Here is a 25304-nt window from a genome sequence, read left to right on the forward strand (position 1 = left end):
GCATGCAAATATATATACAAATTATATTCAGCAGTCTGTTAAAGCTGCAATAATCAGCATGTTTGTATCAACAATTGATCAAATGATTGTGTGTGTGTGTGTGTGTGTGTGTGTGTGTGTGTGTGTCTGAAAGAGACAACAAATGCACTATTTATTTACTCCTGTGTGAGTAGTGTTTGCCAAAAACTGCAGCTGCCAGCTGTTATGGAAATTACTGAGCCTTTAAAAGTGAATTAAAAATTAAACTATATATTTGTAACCTGTTTTTAAAGATTTATGTCTTCAGTAGGAATGGGTTGGAGTGTCACAGGCAGGGCGGGGAAGTATTGAGGGAGGTTTTGGTCTTTTCATGGGGTTTATTGACAACAACAAACAGCCTTATCCTGTAAGACACGTCAAATGTAGAGCTTATGAAGTTATTAATTAAAGCGTAACTTTGGTCATTTTCAACCTAGACCTTGTTTTCCCATGGTTTTCTGTCTAAGTGACTAATGGAGACAACAATTTTTGAAATTGGTCCAGTATTGAGTGAGAGCGCTGCAGCTGGCAGCTGCGAAACGGGCTGAAATATATATAAGTGGCAATATGCACTGTCAATTTACCACTGACAGGCTCAGACTGTAGTTCTGTGTCTGACAGCATCATGGAAAGGATCCCTACAGAGACAGAGCTTTGGGTTAAAGAGAAAGATTCTTTTTGTTTAACCAGAAACAGCATTGAAATTGCAATCGCCAAACCGAAACCAAACCAAATTTGAGAGTGTATGGAACCGGCATATTTTCACATCAAACACAATTTTTGACATTGGTCCAGTACTGAGTGAGAGCGCTGCAGCCTGCAGCTGCAAAACATGCTCCAATGGAACCAATGGTGGCATGTGCCACCTCAATATACGTCCTCTAAAATTGTGTGTTTTTGTCACTGACAGGCTCAGATTGTTACTCAGTGTCTGACAGCGTTGTGGAGAGGATCCCTACAGAGATAGACCTTTTATTTGAGAGCAAGATCTGTTTATTTAACTAGAAACAGCTCTGAAATCACTATCGTCAAACACACCAATCTCCATGTAAATAATCCGTAATTTTATTAGCATTAAACACATTTCATTTAAAGTTGATAGAAACAAAATAAAACTCACAAAAACTGTCTTGATTCTTCTCTCCACTGTTGCAACAATCACTAATTCATTTTTGGCTGATATAAACCATTATTTCACTCAGTTAGATGTAAAAATATACTGGCTATATACACACTAAAATGACTGATTATTTAAATGGAGTCTGGTGGGTCTGGCAATAGCGGTTTCGGAGCTGTTCCTGGTTAGACAAAAAGGATCTTGCTCCTTTTTATTTAAACAATTTTTATCGAGTTTTCATTTGACACGTATTTGTAAGCAGTATACATTGCCAATGTGTAGCAACACAAAAACAGTGAGCAAATAGCTTCATTCTCATTAAAATCAATTACAAAAAGCCGTCTACAGCTACTGAAACGCTTTCTGTGTGATCAGGGCCCATGAGTGTATCTGATTATCTGAAGTTTGCGGTAGAGTCTCTATTCCATCTCGTGACTTTTGGGGGTATTTGTTCCTTTCAAGAGAGAAGAATAAGGCATCTGACAATCAATGAGGTGAATGCTTTGGGGCGCCTGCTCTACCACTAAGCCACTAGTGCCCCAATGTTTGTTTTAAACATCGTACAGTAAACACCAAAAGTGTTGGTCCAAAAAGTGCCAAGTCTGGGGATCTTATTTTTTAACAAAGAGCTCTATCTCTGTAGGGATCCTTTCCAAAAATGCTGTCAGACACTTAGAATAACAATCTGAGCCTGTCAGTGGCAAAACACACCTCACTGTGTGTGTGTGTGTGTGCGCGTGCGCGCTTTCTCTTAGTAAGAACTTACTGTGTTGTGTAACAGCCGATTACAGCCTGTTTGATGTTGCTTCACTGCACTCTACTGTTGTTTTTCCTTCAGCTGTTTGCGAGGTGTTATGTGTAGCTCTTGATGCCAGATGCAGCGCTCAAACACCTTCATTATGAAGCGAGGGGGTGGAGTTTAGTGTTGGGGCACTGTTTGATGTGCATGTACTTTTAGAAGGTGGAGGGGTGAGGGTGAGGAAATGGGACACGATGTAGGCTGGTCTGTATCTGTCTCGCTGATACCATATTTGGGAGAGCAGCGTGAGAGAGAGGACATTGGCAAAGGCAGGATAGACTATTATACCTGCAGCTAACATTAGTAGGTCAAGCCCATGTGCATGCACAGCCTGTGTCTTTGTTATCACAGAGAGATGAAGCCCTGATGCCACTTCGGGGCTTGCCTCTGTTCCACTAACTTCTCAATGACAGTGAATTTCATCTGCCTCTCTGAGAAAGTAAAACAGGTCACTCGGGATGGGGACTTTTCAAAATTAAATTTTTGACACAGTAGAAAAACTAAATTAAAACCTTTCAGTTTAATTTACCTCCTAAGATCCCTCTAACTACCGTCGTCTGACTGTCCAGCTGTTTAAATCCACATGAGAGAATATGAGAGACACATTTATATCTCAAGGCTACAGTCAGACTGCAGGCAAATCTGATTTGTTTCTCAAATCAGATCTTGAAGACAGACTGCCCACACTGTTATTTGCAAATGATCAGATCAGATTTGTGTCCAAACATCACCAACCTATCTGCATGGGTTGCCGTGGTAACGACCTCAGTGTCAGTAACTGCGCAGGTCCATCATTTTCACCCTCCAAACAGTTAGGCTGTTATGTTGCAGTGCAGAACTCCTCCGTTGCACAGTTTATTTTGGCGTCCTTCCACGGACTGGTATTCTCCATGTTGACCTCTGTAGCTCTGACAGGAGCAGCCGTGGATGTATTATTAGATCCTGATAAAGGACCCCAAGATGGCGGCTATTCAGTCCAATGAGAACTGCTCGCCTGGCACATATGCCAAAAAAGTTCTGAGTGCCCGGGCTACCTCTGCAATATGCAGCCCACTGAATATATACAGTAGTGTTTCTCCTGCTGGAGCTGCACACAAGCTCTTGCTTGGCTCGCAGACATTACACTGTGATGAGGTCACGGATTTGAGGAAAAGGACTTGAGGAAAAGTTTATAAATATAAAATCTCCACTGATCAGATTTCCATATTAGAAAGAGTCATAATTGACCTTGTGTGCAGTTTGAGGTGTCCTGTCAACAGTCGACACACCAAACCAACATAAAAAAAACTAGCGGCAACGAAAGCCAACTGTTGTGTCACCAAGGGGTGGCCCTAAAATAATATCACAATATTTAAAGCTCACAAATACAAAAATGTCCCCTGGGATCTATATATATTCCCACCTGGACCTTTATGCTCTGCCATTTCTCCTCTAATCATCACACTGTAACCTGTGACAGGCTGTTATGATACCACAACTATCACACATTCACATATATGGAGTTTTTACACATAGGTTTACATTACCAAAGGTTTATGACAAAATCCCTTGAGGCATGGCGAGAGAGGAGAGGGAGACACGCTGTGCTGCTGCCAGAGGAGCCGCTGAATGAGTTCCCTTTGAGCGGTAAGTCACTAAAAGAGTCTGAGAAGTCCGGGGCTGTTCATAAAACATTCAGGACGCCACAGTTTATTCCACACTACTGAAGCTGCTCCTTTTTGTGGAGCCACCGCAGAGTCGGTAATAATTTCACTTTCAGCCATACTTGGACACTTGGCAAAGACAGCCAGTACGTGCATTCTGCGCCTGCGTGAGAGAAATGATCTCTCAACACCAGCAGTCAGTGGTAGTCTGTGATGTCATTCAAAAGTGGAACCAGAAGGCCGTCTTGATGCTACCAAGACTACCCTGTCTCCCCGGCGAGACGGAATAACGGCTTAAAATTCCTGCCTTGAAGAGACAGTGTAAAAGGGGCTCGTATAACAAAGAAGTAGCGTAGTCGTATTTTATATTGGTGAAACTCAAAGTAGTCGGAACACACTGAACATACAGAAGTGGACTGCACTACTAAGTGCTATGTCTTAGTTACACTGTGCCTTGTACACTGAAGCTTTTTGACTGATTCTGTGTGTGTGTGTGTGTGTGTGTGTGTGTGTGTGTCAGAGATGGAGTCTGTAAAGCTGGCCCGACTGGTGTTCAACAGACTGTTTGAGATGTGCTGCCTCTGGCTGAAGGAGCTTCCTTTCCGCCGCCGTCCACAGCCGTACTACGAAACCTCCATCCATGCCATCAAGAACATGAGGCGCAAAATGGAGGACAAACACGTCATCATCCCTGACTTCAACACGCTCTTCAACATTCAGGTAGATAAGACCTCCTCACGCCATTAGAAACATCTTCATACCTTTTCAAGTTTTTGAATCTGTCTTCCAAGTTTGGCAGCTTGATTTCTGATGATTTCTTAAATTCAGGTAGTTTTAGGGTAGAGTTGAAGTATAACAAAAACAGCATGGAACAAAAACAAAAAGGTCTCAGTGCTTTGTGTCAGGACCACTGCTAATTGCTGCTTGCAGCAAATTACGAAGACTATGACAATATCAAAGAAAAACAAAACAATACAACACTGAGCTGCTGAGTACAGTGGAGGCAGATAAAACTAATTCATAATAAATCATTGTGACTGTCATTAAGATCAGCTTTGAGGATAATTCATAAAACCATCTACTGTAAACAGTTATTTAATAAATCACAAATCCATTTAGTCAATCTTAATAGATCTCAACCAGGTTATTCAATTACAAATTCAACTGGGCCAGATTTAAAGATGGGTCAGACACTTTCAGCAGCCTATACAACACCTTGTCTCAGTTTTTGTTAATAATAAAGAGCTACCAATGCTATCAAAGCACAGAACCATAACACACTATCTGCTGCCCAGAAGTTTGAAAAGCTACTAAGCGTGGTCAAAAAACGCTGATTTGTGAAAACTTTGACTGGCAGCGTCGCTGTACTGATTTGTATTTCCTCCCTGGTCGGTGCAGCACAGGTGTAACTCAACAGAGATTAGAAGGAAGTGAGATGGCTCACTGGTCGGCTTCCTGCAGACACTACATGGGCATGCCAGTACACACACTACCATATCATGTAGTATGCCACACAAGATTCACTGTCCCAGTACACAGTATGTCAAATGCACAGGGTTCCTGCGGACTTTTTAAAGTCAAATTTAAGACGTTTCAAGACCTTTGTAAGACCTCAACAAAGAAAAATTAATACCATTTAGTACCAACAAAAGTGAGACTGCATTACCAGTAATAAAGTAATAAAATCATATCACTAATCATATAACAAGATACAGTAATAGGTAGATTTGATTAGGTATTCAGACATGTCTCTGTTGCTCTAAGTTTCGACTTTTTAAAGACTTTTTAAGACATTTTATGGCCTTAAATTTTCAAAATCAAATTTAATACTTAAGACTTTTTAAGGAACACTGATTGCAGTATGCCAAACATACCAGGATGTTCTACATTCTGCAGTCTGCAAGCCAGCATGCTTTTCTGGTTATCATGACCCACAATCCTCAGCTCATTGACAGCTGTCAGAAGTCACAGTGATGGTTGACAGCACATTCAAATGACTGATGACCAGTCAAACAGTCGCTGTATAATAGGAATAGTAATTATTTAAGTGATAAAAAAAAATCATAAAGATCAACAACAACGGGGCACGTGTCGAAGGGCAGCCCCCTTGCTCTCTGACATCTCTCCATTTAACGCATGTATAGGTCCCATTTGTGCATGTGTGTGTATTTCAGGCCTGTGTGTGTGTGTGTGTGTGTGTGTGTGTGACAACAGGGTGAAACAATTGAATTTCCCATCAGGTGTTACTGAAGTACATCTTCTTCTTTACATTTTTGTGAATTTTCACATAATGAAATTTAAATAGTATTCAATATGCAGTGACGTAGTACTGTAGCATAACCCCAATGAGCCTATACAGTCTGTAATTGAACATTCTAGTTTTTCACATTCTTGCAAAAATATGATGTTTTTATGATTAGTGAGAAAGTGATCATATGACACTTCTTATTAAGGCTGTGGGGGAGCCTCTCTACTCAGTTTGTAACTTATCTATCTTGTCTATTTTGACGACCAGTTGCACAGAAATCCATCCTAACAGTCTGCATTGATTCATGTGCCTGTGGTTAAATGTTGTGTCCTGACCCCAGCATACCTGCCTGCAGGTGTTCTTGTATTTGTATTTGTATAAAGGTAAAACTGGAGGTGAGTGGGGTTTCTTTCATTGTGCATTCTCCTGTTGTCAGGATGTGCATTAAAGTCACTGTTACACAGCTATTATATCATTTTTAATGCAAAGAACTTTGTCATTTTCACCATGTGCATATTTGTTTTGAGTGTCTGTTTCCAATCACTATATTTCCTACCTGCAGACCTGCAGTCCTAACGGGGTAATGTGTAAATTCAACCCTGCTGACTGGCTTCAATTGTCTCTCAGGATCAGGAGGAACAGGCTTACTTTGCTGTGTTTGACGGTCACGGCGGTGTGGACGCTGCCATTTTCGCTGCCAACCACCTACATGTCAACTTAGTCCATCAGGAATCATTCGGCCAGGACCCCATCGAGGCGCTCTGCAGAGCCTTCAAAGCCACGGACGAACAATTTGTGAAGAAGGCTTCACGAGAGGTAACCTCACCTGCAAACGACAAAACACATTCACTATTATTTACGCTGAACTGCACAGAAGTCTGAGCAGTGGAGACCTGGGGATTATGAAAAGTTATCATGTATTATATTAACTGAAATGTATTTATGTACCAATATATACCACTACTACTGCTGCTTCTGCTAATGTTCCCACAGCTAGTTTTACTACTACAACAGCTGCAAATAATAACAACAATGACATGAGTACTGTTACTACTACTTCTATGGCTACTACTATTACTGAGATTACTGCCATGTCACCACTGCCACCACTGCTACAGTAAGCCTGCCACACAGTGCACAGTAATACTACAACTAAAGCCCCATTTCCACCAAACACTTTCAGTATAGTACCTTTGGAACCAACAGTAACCCTTCAGACATTTTGTCAAGACTTTTATCAGTCTGCACCTGGTTTATCGTCCACAGAACGAGGCTGCACGCCTAACATTTTCAGAACAAAATAGAACAGGCTGCAGTGAGAGTCTCTCTCCATGGGATATTTAAAAATAGCAGCTTTGTGCATTTAGTCCTTCTCAGGCAAGCTCAGGGGTTTAGTGTTGCTGTAGCCCACAGGAACAACGCTCCAAGACAGTTAGGATTAGAATATATGCACATCACATAATTCGGTCAAAATTAATATATGTAAAGGCTTAACTCATTACTAAAAGTGTCTGTCATAAAAAGTTGTCATATTGAAATTTAAGGTGTGCTGATGGATTCACGTCATCAACTCATACATTGAGTTACAACAAGTAAATGTTCCACCTTAAAAGTTGCCGGCAGTCGGCCCAGTGAATGAAGTTATTTTTTCTCAGACTCCAGCTGCTGTGAGAGGCAGCAAAACATCCTTTCATTTTATAGTTACAGTTTACTAATAAAACTCTCCACAGTATGAACAGTGGTTACATGAGCTTACTGATTAATCAACTAATAACATATTAGTTTGTAAAGTTACTTGTAACTAAAGCCGTTAGAATAATGAAGTGGAGTAAAAAGTGAGAAGAGAAAGAAGAGATTCCAACTTTAACGTCACGTTCCTTCACTGCCTGTTTGTCCACAGTTTAACGCTGAGCTGACGGAGCGAGTATCTGTTCTCTTCCCATTTTTACTTTGTTGTCCTGCTGCTCTCATGTTTGGTAATCCTCTCAGAAAGATGCTCGACATCCTGAAAGCTTGTTCTTGACCACGCATCACATCCCCTCAGATCAAACGGAAAGCAAAAAAAAAAAAAAAAAACAGTACACCCAAACAGTTGGGAAAATGCCACTGTTCCTCGAAGCTCTGGGCAACTGCTCTCCATTCAGGACTGCGGCTGCTGGAAACCTCCAGATAGTCTGGCCTCAGGAATCTGTGAACATAGATAGGAAGACAGAAGTCAGATTTTCATCCTGGTTTACACCATAGCCAACAATCCCTTCTGTTTCCTTCTATATTCCTACTTAATTTCTCAATTTAAGGGTTAAAGTGTGCTTTGGCTCAAAATATTAGACAATTTTTGTGGGGGGAAAAGACCTTGCAGGTTCACTTCACTGTCTCAATCATGATGGCAAAGATGGCAGGACCACTTTACTCTAAATGCAAAACACAGACATGCACTATGATTCCACTGTGAGCAGAAATGTGAGGGTGACAGCCAGTAAGACGGCCTCCCTCATCGCTGTGTCTGTTTTTGTGATGTGAGGTGCCGCCACACTTTGTCGAGCCTGGGGTGTACTCTGATCAGGACTCCCACACATTTTCATGGACAACAGTTCAAAACTTTTCCATGACTTCTCAAGAACTCACGATAATGTGCCCCACTTGCCCGGCATTTTTCAAACACATCAGATACAAACTCAAAATGGAGAAACGTACGTGTTGGTAAACAAAACGTTGTCACACATCGATGCATTTTAGAGCTACGTCTTCAACAACAGAAAACAAATTTACCGTTATGTTACAATATGTGGAAGTGTATCCACGAAGATTACTGCAACAATTTCGTAACACACACAACAAAACTCCATGACTCGTCCAAAACTTTCCATGACCGTGTGAACCTTGTCTGATCCATGCAGAGGCAGATTTACATGGAGGACTCAGTGGCATACGGTAGTTAGGATGGACCCCAGTGCACGTGCATGCTATGATGACAGGCCCTACTGCCAGATTTTACGTTGAAACAGCTACAGGTACAGACCTGAATACAGACTTAAATAGATTTTTTTTAAGTTAATTTAAAGCTTATATGGTTTATGTAAAATGAACATATAATTTTGTAAAAAGAAAAAAGAAAAGAAACATTGACAGAGATGGGTTTGCCTTCTCAAGGGCAAAAAACATGGCATGTGTACGGCCCTGTTTTTTGAACATAGGCGTATTTCTGAGTTGGCAAGTTGAATCACTCACAAGGGCCCCCCACCCACTGGGCCCCAGTGCAACTGCACTGCCTGCATTGTCTATATTTACACCTCTGGAAGTGCTGCAATGATTAATTAATTACCAACTAATTTAATAGTTGATAAATCAGTGTGAGTATTTTTTTTAAGTAAACCTTTGTAACCTGAAGCAACATCACTTGTGCTACTTTCTGACGCCTTTTGCAAGTATTTAAACCTTTGAACCTCGAGCACATTGGTGCAAGTTCTTTTAAGAACATTGGAATAAGTCAATGAGCAACCTAGTAAGAAATGTCCCACAAATTGCAAGAAATAAATAGATTTAGAAAATCATTTTAAAGAGCTAGGGAAAAACTATATTTATATTATCATAATTATGTATTTAAAATTATGTTACAGAATTATTATAACTTTTTCCAGGTTGGAGGTTTCACGTGTAAATAGTCAGCCTAACAAGCTAGCAGTTTGCCATTTTGTCCCGGGTAACCACGTGACGTTAAATGAGATTATTTTTACCTGAGGTCTGGTTTGTAACCGTCTCTCAGCTGCTCGGCTCGTTTTTTTTGTTTGTTTGTTTTTTAAATTGCAGATTTAAAAATTATAATTCTGTAGAGAAAAATCCACTTTGTTCAAGGCGACAATAGTTTTTATCTTCTTAAAATAAAAATGAAAAATAAAAAACTAACGTTTGCCATTGACGAGCTAATGAAGACAACAATAGGTACGTATCAAATAGCCAATCAGATTGCAGCTGGACAAAACGGAACCATCTGCATGTGCAGTCAGATTTTATTGATCTGTTTTTATTGCCAACGGATTTTGCAGTGATGGCAGAAGTATTCAGATTAGGAATACACAATCTTGTTTTTTTTATTGCTGATATCTAATATGTATATGATAGCTAATATATAACAACTCATTTGGCCGATAACTGATACAGATATATCCATATATTATGGAAAATTATGCAACTTTCTTCCATAAATCCTCTGGCTGAATATACCTCTTTATCTGTATGTGTGTTCCCTGATTTATCTTTATTTTTATATGAATTTTCATTTCTGTATATAATGTATATTTCATTTATTTTTTCAGATGTTTTGTTACCTGTGCTGTATCATTCACCTGATGTTTTGGATAGGGAGGGTTTGATGAAACACTGTCATCTGACAACTGTGCATTACAAAAGTAAAATATTTACCTTTTGAGATGTGGTGGAGTAGAAGTATGAAACTGCATAGAAAGAAATACTTAAGTTAAGTACAAGTTAATTTGTACTTAAGTACAGTTATTGAGTAAATGTACTTAATTATATCCCACCACTGATCTGAAATAGTTCAACAATGATAAATAAAAGCAGCATCTGAGGATGTTTGTCAGACATAAATACAGCTATGTTCACCTCTAAATGACTCAATATCACTAAAACCCACACCTGCTGCTGTGTGGTGTGTGAGCTGATTACTGTAACATGTGTCCTGTGTTGTGCAGCACCTGCGTTGCGGCACGACGGGGGTGGTGACGTTCCTGCGAGGTCGGACTTTGTATGTGGCCTGGCTGGGAGACTCCCAGGTCATTCTGGTCAGAAAAGGACAGGTCGTGGAGCTGATGAAACCACATAAACCAGACAGAGAGGTAACACACTCACACACATCCTCACACACCGTCAGGTCACAAATCTATCACTTCCAATTACAGCGGCCCAGATTATTACGACATGGGGTCACGTGTATCTCCAGTACAGTATGACAAAAATAGGTTTCAAGATTATTAATGTTGTTTGCACCAAAGTCCTGTTTTGTGCAGATTAAAAATAGTTACATCACAAACATCATGTGTGGCAACACCTCTATGTCCAAAGCTTCAATCTTTTTTGGGGTGATACCTGCAGCATTATGTCTGAGGTCATGAACACTATGATCAAGCCTCTGCTCATTATTCGTGGAAAGCTGAAGAAAGAAAGTGACACAGCAGCGTTTGCTCTCTTACTGCCTCATAACGGCAAGAAATTAAGGGTTTTTTCACACTTGGTCCTTTTCAGCCCTCGAAGTGGACTCAGAGCGGTGACTCAGAATTTTTTGCGCAAATGTGAACACTCTAAGAAGAGGTTCGCTTAACCTGTGCCTTGTGAACACAAAACGCTCCGGCTCCACTTCACCTTTTGCTTTGTATTGTAGCCCTCCAGGCTTGCCGTAGACAGATCACACGCTATTTCAGTGGGACGCATAATAACACAACAGAGCCATGGCCCCAGGTAACGACAGCACAACTAGTGGACGAGGAGCACTTTGGTCTGACGATGAAACAACTGCACTCCCCCAGATATAGAAGGAGGAAAACATCAGCTGTCCACAACGCAAAGAAACGGCAAGGTTTTCCTCCAATTTTAAATTCATAACCACACAACAGTGCTACATCAAAGTAAAAACAAAACTACTTCGTATATATTATATACAGGCTATCATGTGAATAGAAAGAGGACTGAGGCCCCATCAGAGCTGAAGATGGCCAGAGAGAGAACTGAGTCCTTTTTCAAATGAACTGACAATGTGAACGCAAGAAGAACTGAGTCCCTTTTCCGTCGGTCCACTTTTGGGTCCACTTTAAGAGGTCTGAGTTCATTTAAAAAGGACCAAGTTTGAAGAGGACTGGGTTCAGTTCATTTAAAAAGGACCAAGTGTGAAAACAACCTAATTCTCATTTTATGGAAGAGCACAACTGTCCCTACCCCGAGGGCTTTTTTTCACATATAGTCCTTTTTAAATGAACCGAACTCAGCTCTCTTAAAGTGGACCATCAGAAAAGGGACCCAGCTCTCTTTCTGGTCACACTATAGCCTATATATAATATATATTTATGTAGTTTTGTTTTCACTTTGACATGTCACTGCAGTGAGGTTATGAAGCCCCTCGCTGTCAGATGAACTTAAAATAGGAGGAAAACCTTAGTGTTCCTGTGCTGTAGACTGTGTCTGTTTTATATATTCTACATTCCACATCTGGAGACGTGCAATATCTTCCGTGGATCAAACTACTCCTGGTTCTGTGTCCTTGCAAGCGTTACAAGCCGATGTGTTTCGTCCGTTATTTCAAGCATCCCAAGTCAACAGCATGTGATCTAGAGGGCTAAATACAAGAGGGCAAAGAGCAAAGCAAACCTGGAGGGCTTTATTTTCACTGAGCACAGATTCAGTGAACCGCACCGTGGACTTGAAGTGAACACCTCATATCATATCTTGCAACACAAATGTAGCACAACAGTCCAAACTGTAGCACACATTGTACAACAACTGAGATGACGGAAGAGTGATGGGTCTCTGTGGGTGGAGGGAGGTGGGAGGAGTGGAGAAGTGGTCTGAAGCTAATTGTGATTTGTGATTTTGGGCTATATGAATACAATTGAATTGAACTGAAATATTAGCTCATTTGAAGGTTAAAAAACTGCGCAGCATGTGACATTCATCACCACTAAAGCCAGCTGTGCTTCATGTGTGTCTGCAGGATGAGAAGCAGAGGATCGAGGCTCTGGGAGGCTGTGTGATCTGGTTTGGCACATGGAGGGTTAACGGCAGTCTGTCTGTATCCAGAGCAATAGGTACTGTTGATACTCAGTATAACCACATGTTGCTCTTTCATGCATGGTTTTACTTGTTTTTTACTTTAAAAGAGCAGTGTGTAGGATTTAGTGGCATCTAGCAGCAGTGTTGGGGGTCGTTACTCAAAAAAGTAATGTATTACACATTACACAGGAAAAAAGTAATCCCTTACTTTACTTGATTACTCCCTGGAGAAAGTAATTAGTTACAATACTCATTACATTACTAGTTACTCTGTAAAATTGCCTGAAATGCATTGTCACGTAATTTGCCAGTTAACGATATAGCATTAAACCTTCCATATGTGTACCTCTTCAAAACAAACGGACCAGGTGATTTAAACAGGTAAAAACATTGAATAAATCAGTTTTACATTGAAAGCAGTGTTTTTCCGATGCTGTTCGGCTCATTGCAAAGCCACCAAGTATGGTGGCTGACAAGAAAACACAAATGTCCCTCTCTAGAGCCAATGTTTGGTTTGTCGGTGCTAGACTATTGTAGACACATGGAGGAACACCATAGCGATCTCCATAGACGATGACCTGCTCCCTATGTAGATATGAAAAGCTCATTCTGTGGTAAAGAAAACACAGTGATTTTTTTTTATGTGATTATACACTGAAGAAAACATACTTATTATATTATATTCCATTTCCACCAGTATGTCCCCCAAAATCCTACACACTGGACCTTTAGCTTTGCCAGCTGAGAATCTCCTTGTTCCACTTTTCTGTCCTGAATGCCTGTATGAGCAGACACTAACAGAATAATCTGTTACCTGTGTTGTCAGGTGATTCGGAGCATAAGCCCTACATCTGTGGTGATGCAGACCATGGTATCTTCCCATTGGATGGTACTGAGGACTACCTGATTCTGGCCTGTGATGGCTTCTGGGACACCGTGGGTCCAGACGAGGCGGTGCGGGTGGTCAGCGACCACCTCCAGGAGAACTCCGGAGACACCACCATGGTAGCCCACAAGCTGGTGGCCTCAGCCCGTGACGCAGGCTCTAGTGATAATATCACAGTCATAGTGGTCTTCTTGCGGGACCCACGCACCCCACCACCCACTGGCACAGAGGACGAGGAGGAGGGTGTTGTAGAGGGAGAGGTGGAAGAGGAGGAGGAGGAGGTAGCAGAGGTGGAGGAGGAGGAACAGGAAGAGGAGGATGAGGAGGAAGAAGAGGCAGTCAGAGTAGAGCGTGATGGTGGTGAGGGAGGCAGCACTGCGGACATCGGGGGGAAGGGTCGCGGAGGTTGGCCCCTGCAGCAGTGCTCAGCCCCTGCCGATCTCAGCTACGAAGACCGAACGGACTCGCTCACGGACAGAACTAGCCTCAGCCTGCTGGGGCCGTCACTGGAGGGCCGCATCACCCTGACCGGGGGCTCACAGCAGCCCTTCTCCAACTTTAGCCCCGACCTCTTCACAGCCTCCTACATCTATCGAGAAGAACGCCCACTGAGGCGCAGGTCCTGTATCCCCTTTCAGGAGGCCAGCATCTCTAGCTTCACGGACCCACTGTGGCCCCAGACAGCCATGCTGTTAGGCCAGGCAGTGAGGCGAAGCCGCAGGCTTGGTTATGGTAGTCGCCGATGGGGCCGAAGGAGGCCAGGCGCATCCAAGGAGCTGCTAGGCCTGTTACCCTCTGGCCACTTGCTGCCGCACATGCAGCGCCACTCCAACCAGAGGCCTGGAGTGGCAGTGCCTCACCTGCCCCACAATTCCACCATCTGAAGAGGTGACCCAAACCAAACCATCTCCTTCATTTATTCAGTCCTGCCCCTCAGCCCACCCACCCACCCACCTCTGCCTTCAACATGTCTTTCTTTGATAGTAGGTAGTTGTGGCTCCTGCAGTCGTTACGTGATTATTGAAACTCTGTTGGAGGAGTGGTGCTCTCTGCCCTAAGCCGAAATGTCTCCAAATGTAAGCCGGCACACTAAACACAAGCCCTGCTCCTCAGTGCTGTAGGTAAAGCGCAAAACTGCATCCTCTCCATTGTGACCACTGATCAGTCATCATGAAGCCAGAGCTGCAGGCTGATGAGATGTGTTCAGACTGAATGTAAAATGAATCTGCACCGTGCAGGACACAGTTAATTGTTGGCAGTGCAAAAAACAGAAACACCTGGAGTTCCAGCCATATTTTGATTAAATCGCCAGGACAGTGTATTGTTAACTCGCTAGAGTGGACCACGAAAAGCACCAAAAGAAGCAAAAGTTCGCTTGCATTCAGTCTGAACACAAATTTAATTTATGTGCTTGGTTGCTCCACATTCTGGCCAGCATCTTTAGACTAAAATTATGTATTTTGGACAGAAAGAAAAAGCCTTCTAGGTGAAAATTAGTCTCTTTCAGGTTAATGGAAGGAATAAATTTGATCTCATCACTTGTCAAGCTTGCAGAGGAAGTAAGAATATACACTACTTGGCCAAAATTATAGGGACACTTAAACATTACACCCTTATATGGTAGCTGAACATGTCATTCCAAACCCATAGGCATAAATGCGCTCTTATAACAGTCTCCACACTTCTTTGAAGTCTATCCTCTAGACCGATACAGGATTTATTGGATTTTTTTTTCTTCTTTTAAATATAAACAAAATTTACAGGACACATTCTTGATGAGGATTGCTTAAAATATGGTTAATGAAGAACTGCAATAAAGTACGGTGGCCCTTAGGATCAAAATGCAACATTTCAGAAAACACAGCATTTTACAAAACCAACCCAGTCTCACTCTGAAGTCATTGAAATCCAGTGCTTGGGCAGCGACTTGTGCCATCAGACACAGATGAAAAAAGCTGTCCTTGAATGTTGGCATGATACGCGTCCGGTCGACATTACAGTTTAACAGCACCTGATGGCATCAGGGGGAAATGTGATGAGACAAGAACGAAAGTTAAGGCGGCGAAAGTCCAAGTGGGGCGGGTGGGAGTGGCTGATGGATCCAAGAAACGCCGAACTTCACCCGGGAGAGCGGTGTTCGCCTTCCGTAAAATTATAAAGCCAAACCCTGTTCTTTTTTCCTAAACCTAACCACGTGCTTTTGTTGTTGAAGGACAAAAAAAACGTCAATTCACGGTGTTGTACCAACGTAGCGCTTCTATTTTTAAAGAAACTGAAGGTAAATGGTAAAGTTCCTAAGAAAACAGAAGTGTATTTTGAAAACAGACAGTGCATGTAACAGGCTGAAGTTGACACGCCGTCCCAGAACGTCAACAACCAACACACCCAGGGTACCTTGGACGTCATATGTGGACGTGGAAAGTCCATGACCAAACGTCAATATGTGACGAGGTCGGAGTGAGAGTGTGTTGACAAAACACAACATTTCACAAAACACTACAACATGTTTCCGAAATGTCGTTGTGTATTCACCCTCAGGGTTACCATAATAAAGACATGTATTGGGTTATTATTTTTTTGCTACTTACTGGATGTTGAACAAAGAATAAAATGATATATGCGCCACTACAAACATTAGCCAATAATATTGTCAATGCCGATGAATCGGTCATGCTCTAGGTGAAAAGGGAATGAGCCTTTTTATTTCCCTTACTTAGAGTTAAAAGGCAGAGACCAAAACATTGAAAAACAGCCCTAAACCAAAAGTACACCAAATAATTTGGTGTTAATCATTTCCTTTTATTTAATGTCGCCCAGGTATAAATGCAGAGTGAGATGACACATCTTTTGTTTTGAGACCGCTGTCCAGAATGTTGAGCGACCGAACATTAAAATAAACTCTAATGGCGGAGTTTACCTTTTTGTCAGCAATCCTTTGGTGGCAGATGAATGCAGTTCTTAGGGACTGAAGGCACATGCTGTTCCTTCCCCTTCTCATACAGTCAGTGACCCAGCCATTATCCAGCCACAATTTGTCTACAGATAAAAGCACTTAACAACGGATTATAAAAGATTAGCAGTCACTTACCTGAATAAATGCTCCATGTAGTCCAGTATTCCAGATGGGGATATACTCCTGAGATCATATTTTTTTTCTTTCATGATGGAGGAGAAGGGTATATTTTTTGTCATAGTTGTTAGGCCACATAGCTGTTGCAAATATTCCAAGTGTATTTACTTTTACACAAAAACCCATCTAAGAGAAGTATTTTACAGCAGGTTTGATAAGTGCAAACCATTTAACATCGGGCCAGGACGGTTGAAACCTGCAGAACACGTGCCTTCCATATGTGTTACTAAAGCCTACTTCCCTACTACACATATATATTTACTAATTACTGAATTTGTTAACAATTCAGGACAAATCTGGCTTTCACTTGGGTTGTATTTTGACTCTGTGTCACTTTAAAGGCAGGGTCAAAAGGTTTGACATTTTGGGAAATAGTTTGATTTGCTTTCTTGCCAAGAATCAGATGAGAAGATTGATACACTCTCATATCTGCACACTAAATATGAAGCCACAACCAGCAGCTGATTAGCTTAGCTTAGCATAAAGAGTGGAAGCAAAGGGGAACAGTTAGCTTAAGCTTCTAGGACCAGTTGCACAAAGCACCTTTAGTTTACTCCTTACGTATGACACTTAAGGTTTAGTTTTTCCTTAGCTGAGGAAATAACTTAAGGGTGTTGCACAGAATCTTGTAAAAGGTTTCCTTAGTCAAGGAAAGGCGTTCAGGCATTTACTGCACTGAAAGAGATTTTACAACAATGAAATTCTGCTGTTTCCATGGAGACCATTTGTTTGCTTGAACAGGCACTTGTGATAACTATCGCTTCCTGTTGTCGCACCTAAGTAGCGTCTCCAAAGTCAGCCTGATATTAAAAAAAATGGCAGAAGATAAGAAGACAAAAAACAAAATGGTGGGAGGAAGAAAAATCAGACTTCTAGAGGAGTTCAATAAAAGAAAAAACAAACTGAAAAATAAATAACATGAAGCAACAAATGTAGGAGGCAACGTTTGGACGGGAACTTCACCACACTGTTCGCCGAAGGGTGAGAGTGTTTGAAACCCGGCGAGTGACATGGCACACCATCGACTTGTGTATGTGAAATACCTCACCAATAAATGATTGAAAAAATCCTTTTGCATTAAAACCATAGGGCAATCATTAGTTGTGGAGCCTGATCTCACTCCGAAGTCGTCGAAATCCAGTGCTTGGGCAGTGACTTGTGGCCTCAGAAACCAATGAAAAAGGCGTCCTTTAACGTTGGCATGATAGGCGGCTGGTTGCCGTTATAGTTTAACGGTGCCCAGCAGCATCAGGGATGAAAGTTAAGGGCGAAAGTCAGACTGGGGCAGGTGGGTCCAACAAACACCAACTTTCACCTGTGAGAGCAGTGTTCACGTCCCGTAAGATTCTAAAGCCAAACCTTCTTCTTTTTACCTCAACCCAACCATACGACATAGTGCGTTTATTTTGAAAGAGACTGTATGTAAACGTTAAATTTCCTGTGAAAACTGAAGTGTGTTTTAAAAACCAACTAACCAGCTGCTGGCTACATAGTAGCTGCACATGTAGCGTACAGACATGAGAGAGGAACCAACCTTCCCATCAATAAAGTGAATATTTCCCAAAATGTCCTTTTAGATCCAAAATCCTTTGGATAACATGAAGAGAATCTGCACGTTAGAGAGCATAGTTTTCTATCTGTAATCTATACAGTCGTGGTGCTGATGGCCCCTCTGGCTCTGCAACAATACTACGCAGCAAACATCCCAGTCATCACCAACTGCAAGATAGCCGGGCTCCTGTGGCCCCATGTCGCCTTTAATAATTGGATCTTTCTCTGATCTGATCTAGATTCAACAACGGAGAGCCCCTTCTGTGCCGTCTAACACGCTGCTGACAGTGCTGCACTTCAGTTATGTTAGCAAGTCTTTATGCCACCTTTCATAAGACTGAACTTGTCCATGAGACCTGAATGCCAGTTTCGACATTCATTGGTTTCATATATCTGACGCCAATATGGTAGCGTTCCTCTTTAATGCTAACTCATAATCATAATTAACAAATGTAATCTAATACTAATTTGTATGATAAAGTATGACAGCACCCAGTTAACTTGGAGAGACTGATCTGTGGAAAGACGTCTGTCACTTTGCTTTAAATGTGTAACTTTTGTTTTCAAATACACACAATAGCATTACTGTATCTAACCATACTTATTGACTATAAACTAGCTGTAACACACACTTGCTATGAAACTATTAAATGATAGGTAAACCTTGACCCACGTTCCCCCGAGTTACTAACTCTGACTATAATTTTCAAAGTACTAAAATGGTTTGGTTGCCTACTAAATATTTAGTTTGTTGTGGGAGCAAATGACTGTTCGCTAAGCCTCACCCCCGCTTAGTTACTGTTGTTACAGCTGTCAGGCTTTCCGTTCTCGCATGACAAATATGCAGATTTAGCTACCACTTGAAATTGGTAGTAATTTTGTTAAACAATAAGTCCTTGATTTCACTTAAGCTTCTCTTTTCTGGTCGCCAACTAGGTAGCATACTTTTATTGTAGCTTTTACCTCATTAGAATGCTCATCTTACAGAAAAACATACTTGGACAAGCAACACAAACAGTGTGTCTCTAATCGCAAACTTATATTAGTACACTTCATTGTAGTACACCATGTACACTACGTACTTCTTGTGTGGTGCACTTATTTCAACAGGGTAGTGTTGTCTCAAACTGCGCACTAACGTTTTGCACTTACTGGAAGTGACGACGGCTTTTTTTTTAACCGCCTTTTCATCTTCATTATCTTTTCATTTTGAATTGGCGAATTGCAAATGTATGGTGGTGCATTATTGCCAACATCTCACCACTATCTCCATCAAACCGTACACATTTCTCTTGTGTTTTGGAGTTAGGAAAGGCTACAAAAGAGCCTTGAAACTCAACATACCAACTATGTGGAATCATCCAAAGTTTGACAGCCTTCCATGCCTATGTACAGTTGATATGTAAGCTTTGATTGGACAGTTGCTGTTTGAGGGTGGGTTTTACCGAACAGTCATTTTGGACACATTAATTATTCCCTAACATTCCCTAACATCGTCACTCCCCACTCTTAAGTTGATGCAGTTAATTTCTAAAGGTCAGGATGTTAGTGATGACCAGGTTCTGTAAATCGTGCCTCCTCTCTCCTGGCCCCGTCACACATGAAAGGTGTGATATGAAAACACGCGATTCACCAGACAAACAGGTACTGGTTTGAGGGCCATCGCCTCCCCTTTCAGTCGTACTAGTGAATGGGGGACTCCCTCTCCCGTGAACCATCCCATGGACTGACTAGTGAAGAGCATCAGTGGAGCAGAATGTACCTCATGTGTCCCAGAATGTCCTCAGAGACTTGGTGAAGTGTGTCGACATGAGTTGGTGTTTTTTTGGGGAGAAGATTTGTCTCTCCAAAAGGCATCTTAGCTATGAGGAATGTACTATTGAGACACTCAACAAACTAAAGCCACTGGATCCCTTTTGTGGTCGATACCCAAAGAAGATCAACGGAAATCACAGTCATTTCGAATATTCACGTAGGCACGGATGTGTATGTATATTATGAGTACTAACTGTGAGGCAAGCGAGTGCTGGAGGAGTGTACATATAATAATTCTGTCTTGTAAATCAGTAGTTTTAATCCATGCTCCACCAGGCCCGATGGTAGGGTCAGATGTTGGATCTAGGTCCCAAAATCTCCCGCCACCAGGCTGAGGTGGAGGTAAGGGTGTGATGTAACTGAACAGCCTGAGAGGGGCATCAGTTCATAAACACTGCCGCTGCCTTCGAGAGCTGCTAAAGTATTTAAAAGGTGTTGAACCAGTCTGGCTTTCACTGGAAAGTTGTAGTGTACTATCGTGGCCTAGCTGCTGTTTGTCCCTGCTTTCTTACCCTGACATGAATAAAAAAAAAACAGGGACGTAAAGATGTTAATTATTGGCTTGAAATACAGTATTTCCAATCTGCAGCTTAGATTTTAAAACATTTTTTATCAGTACCAGCCTTATAAAAACATCTTGCCAATCAAATTACGTCAGTAGTTTGTAGGTTTTCATTCCAACTCTGCAGGTGTTAGATGATTAGCATGGTGTTGATTAGAGACGAGGAACACGAGTGAACGGAGCTGCTGTGGTGTTAGAATTTAATAGTTTCACTGTGTTGCAAGTCTTTTAGATAACAGTAGAGTAGATCTTTTACACGGATCACACAGGGCAGTAAACTCTAGAGAAGCAGAGCTGCCACGGTTTGTCTCAGGATCTTGTTATAATGACAAAGTGTTTTTGTTTCAGGGGGAATGGACCCTGTAACTCCTAATAATCAGAAAGAGTTCAAGAGAATAAACAGGCTTATCCCTGCCAACATCACCTCTTCAAAGCCTGATGTCAAAACTACCGATGCTGACCTTAGACTAAGGGTGCTTTCGGACTTGCCCTGTTTGGTTCAATCAAACTTGTTTGCCCACTAAGTGCAGTTCGTTTGGGCAGGTGTGAACACAGCAATTGCACTCAAGTGCGCACCAAAACAACCGGTCAGAGACCTTCTTGAAGAGGTGGTCTCGGTCTGGTTCCAAACTTTTCTCATCTTGACATTCCAACGAAATCAAACATGTTTAATATTACCGTATTTTTTTTAGTTTGGGCTTTTGCAAATACTGAAATTCAATGATGTGAACATTCTAAACAACTAATAGCAACCAATGGTTGCAAGTTGAGGCAACAAAATCCAAAATCTAAAGTTTGTACACAAATTCAGCCTATCTTTATGGATTATATTGACGCCAAATCGACAAGAATACTGTTGACATATGACACCTTTTATCTTGTGTTTCTAGAGTTATGTGTTTTTGCAGACATGTAAGAAATCGTTAATATGTCACATTTATTAAAGGGAGTTTGGCATAATATTTTCCACCAATAGCAGGATGGAAAGTAATCTCAAAAATGAATCTAGTTGTCGTCTTGCAAATAGTGACCCTGCAAGATCCTCAGTCTTTGCAAAATCTTACGGTCTGTGACCAAAAACTGACATTCGGTTCTTCTCAAAGTCAAAGACACTCCCTTGGTAGGACGGGTCCTTCCAAGTCAGGTCCTATGGAGGTTAGGTGAGACTCCTTCCTAGCATTCGGTAAACACACACTGGAATATGCTAGCAAGTGCCCAGGTACGTGTTATTGAAGAGGCCCTGCCTTCAATTCCACCAAATCATGCTCAAGAGTTGTGGGTACTTCATGCCTGCTGACGATACACACATGCATCTTTGAGAATTCTCTGATGGAAGGACTCGGTCCACGCTAGAATTCAAAGGATCCTTGACTTTGGAATAGTCCTTCTGCAAGATATGATGATGTAGCCTCCTTGAAGTATAGCTGTTTAAGGAGCCCACATGCCAAGTTTTTTTGCACCCTCGACTTCATTGTTTTTAATGTAGATGCACTGCAGGTGCACTCAAACACCAGAATGACGGCATGATAAACTGGCTTCAACTTTTGGAATGCAGCAGTGCACTCTGCATGTCATGTGACAAGGACCAAGTAATCATAGCTGGCAGACATCTTTGCCTTCATCCTTTAATATCAGTCTGTGATAAATAAGGAGGAGAAGTTAAGTATTTTAGTGCAGGGCTGCCAGAGTTTTTCATCTGCCCCACGAACAGCAGGCTTACACACAAAGAGTGCCTGGAAGAGGAACAGCTCTGCACTCAGGATTTCAGGTAAATAAGCTATGACAAGGTGCTGGTTAAGGTTGCCTAGCAATCTCAGACGCAACCTGCCGCCATGCTCTGGAAAGGCACAAGAGTAGCACCCAACGCCTGACCTCATGTCTTTCAGGTGGTTAGAAATGCTGCATGTGTACGGCCCCGAAGGTGGGCATTATTGAAGACATGGCAAATTGTGCGCAAAGAGTTGTGGGTACCTCATGCAGGCTGAGGATACACACATGCATCCTTGAGAATTCTCCAAAGGACAAACTCTGTCCTCTGTAGAACCTGAAGGATGCTTGACTTTGGAGCAGACCTTCGGCAGAATTCAATGATGTAGCCTCCTAAAAATTCAGCCGTTGAAGGATCCTTCCTTGACTTTGAGAAGCATCAACCTTTAAATGTGAGAGGGTGTCAGACTTTAGTCCTTTAAAAGGTCATATTTCAAAGTTTTTGGGTATGGTGGGCTTTAGTCCCCAAAGATGTGCCCAAGATATTTTTTCCAATCAAGGTAAAATGAGCGAGACATGTAATATGCACCATGGTTACCATATTAGTTTGGCACATTAGCATGCTAACATTTGCTACCACTTCATGCTACCACTGTCCTATCAACAGAAAAAATAATCTCAAAAAATATCTCTGGGGACAAACCGCTCTCATCTTACAACAAGATGCTTTGTCATTGTAACAAGATACTCGGTCTTTTGTCATTATAACATGATCTTAAAATGAGACGATGACATTCTAACAAGATGAATATGAAGACCACAGACGCGTCTTTTTGTGAATGGTTGCAGATCATTGGAGCATGTTGTAGCTTGTGTCCACACCTCAAAGCAGCTGTGCAGTAGTTTTCTGTCCCCTGTGATTCACCAATGTAGTTTCACAGCAGGTCTGCAGTGTTGATGTGAACTCTCTCTGCGCTCTGGAGGGAAAGACGTACTACAACAGTGCTCAGCGACAACGATCCATGGGTTGCATTCACCAAAAACCCTGTGAATCAGTTACACAGTGTTACTCATTGTAATTTGCAAACCGCCAGAAGTTGTCACCATATGAGCAATAAAAACATCACTCCTTGTGGTAAATCCTCTACCTAAAACTCGAGAGCCCCACACTTCCTCCCTCACTCACGCTCTGCTTGCACTAAAGGTTCCTCTGAGTCGGATGTTTCCCTTCCCTGGTGATGATGAAAGCAAGCAGAAGTTCAGCTCTGCTCTCCCATAATAATCACTGTCTAACTATAGGGCCCCTCCATGAATCTGCACTGTGTGTCTATGCACACACACAAAAAAAAGCTTTTTCTTTTTCTCTGTAAGCAATAATGACGTTGCATTAAAAGGCTCTCTGAGGGTTTGTCTTCTGCTGAAGGACGCAACAAAAATGTGGTTCTGTCAGCCAGAATGAAAGGTCACAGAGCAGAAATGCTGAGCTCCTGAAGTCAATTTCTCATTCATTTTCCCCCTGTAGAGAATAGGATTATGAGTCATAATCTGCTGCCTGTTGTAAGGTTCATTTAACACACTCCTACACCTCCTGTAAAAAGTCTGTAGCCAGCTAGTTTGAGTCCAGAATGCTTAACTTAAATGATCTTCAAGTCTTTGGAAAAATGAATTTGAAGCTTTCTTCTTTACGTGATAAAGGAGGCAAGACGTTTCGGCATTCCTCTGCAGCTGGTGTACATTTGAAGAGACTGCCTGGACTTCTCAGACCTGTGCACTCTGTTCAGGTGTACACTAATGTGGATGAAAGGGAGGATGACTAAGCTCACTGAGCGCTGTGATTGGTCCCTTCTTCTTGTCCTCTGAGCTTGAAGACAAACCCCACGATTGGCTCTTCTTCAACATGCAGGTTAGATTAAAAAACATACAAAAAAAGAGTAAAACACACGTTGAGTACCTGTATTATGTGTTCCTGTAGTATATTAAATATGTGTACTGTATCTGGTGACTAATTATCATGTATATAAAGATTAGAACAAGTCTCCTCGACTGCTGCCTTTTCTTTCCTCAAGAGTTGTGATCGTTTTATCTTTGTCAGTTTGGTTTCTCTCACCCAGGATCCTTTGCATCACCCAGTGGGGGAATGTAACTAAAGCCTCGTTTCCACCGAACAGTACAGTACAGTTCAGTACGCTTTTTTTTTCTGTTTCCACTGTGAAAAGTTGTGGATGGTACCACTGGAGCCATTCTGTACCGTCCCCATGTTTGGTCCCCCCTCTGTTGGGGTACCTAGCACACAGATCTGGTACTAAAAGGTGGAGCTGTGAACACTGCAGTCTGATTGGTCAGTAGAGGATGGTCACTCTGCTCAGGGCTGAGTTGTGTCTGGTTTTGAGGCTCACGTAACCACTGTTCATACTGTGGAGAGTTTTATTAGTAAACTGTAACTATAAAATGAAAGGATGTTTTGCTGCCAACACTTTAGTTTTAATGAGTGGATCCTTAAGCGTTTACATATATTAATTTAGACTCCGATGGCACATATTCTAATCCTTACTTGGAGAAAAAAAAGAATCGCGTAGCATCGTTCCAGCAACACTAAACCCCTGAGCTTGCCTGAGAAGGACTAAATGCACAAAGCTGCTATTTTTAAATATCCCATGGAGAGAGACTCTCACTGCAGCCTGTTCCATTTTGTTCTGAAAATGTCGGCATGCAGCCTCGTTCTGTGGACGATAAACCAGGTGCAGACTTCCATCTGTGTCACCGCTGATGAGGAAATACAGCGAGTGCTGGACGGAGCAGTGAGTGACAACAACCCGCCAACATTTAAGAGGACTGTCTGTGGTGGAAACACTAAACAGACCAAGGGTCTAGGTACCATGTCTGAAGGGTTACTGTTGGTTCCACAGGTGCCATACCTAAAGTGTTTGGTGGAAACGGGGCTTAAGTACAGTATATTTACTTAAGGACTGTACCTCAGTACAAATTTGGGGTACTTGTACTTTACTTGAGGTTTTTCCACTAAATTTATCTGACAGCTTCAGTTACTTTACA

The 25304-nt window shown here is 41.9% G+C and overlaps 1 protein-coding gene across 2 annotated transcripts in view; it reads left to right on the forward strand.

The window, feature by feature from the left end:
• Window positions 1-24288, forward strand: part of ppm1e (protein phosphatase, Mg2+/Mn2+ dependent, 1E) — a 76240-nt gene extending 51952 nt beyond the window's left edge. For both annotated transcript variants that reach the window (XM_033644829.2, XM_033644839.2), the window contains exons 4-8: window positions 4098-4297; window positions 6453-6641; window positions 10535-10678; window positions 12544-12637; window positions 13429-24288. In XM_033644829.2, the coding sequence (XP_033500720.1) occupies window positions 4098-4297; window positions 6453-6641; window positions 10535-10678; window positions 12544-12637; window positions 13429-14372 (1571 nt within the window). In that variant the 3' untranslated portion in view covers window positions 14373-24288. The remainder of the gene's footprint in view (window positions 1-4097; window positions 4298-6452; window positions 6642-10534; window positions 10679-12543; window positions 12638-13428) is intronic.
• The last annotated feature ends 1016 nt before the right edge of the window (window positions 24289-25304 follow it).

This window comes from Epinephelus lanceolatus, chromosome 11 (assembly GCF_041903045.1).
Source record: "Epinephelus lanceolatus isolate andai-2023 chromosome 11, ASM4190304v1, whole genome shotgun sequence".
NCBI classification, from domain to species: Eukaryota; Metazoa; Chordata; class Actinopteri; order Perciformes; family Serranidae; genus Epinephelus; species Epinephelus lanceolatus.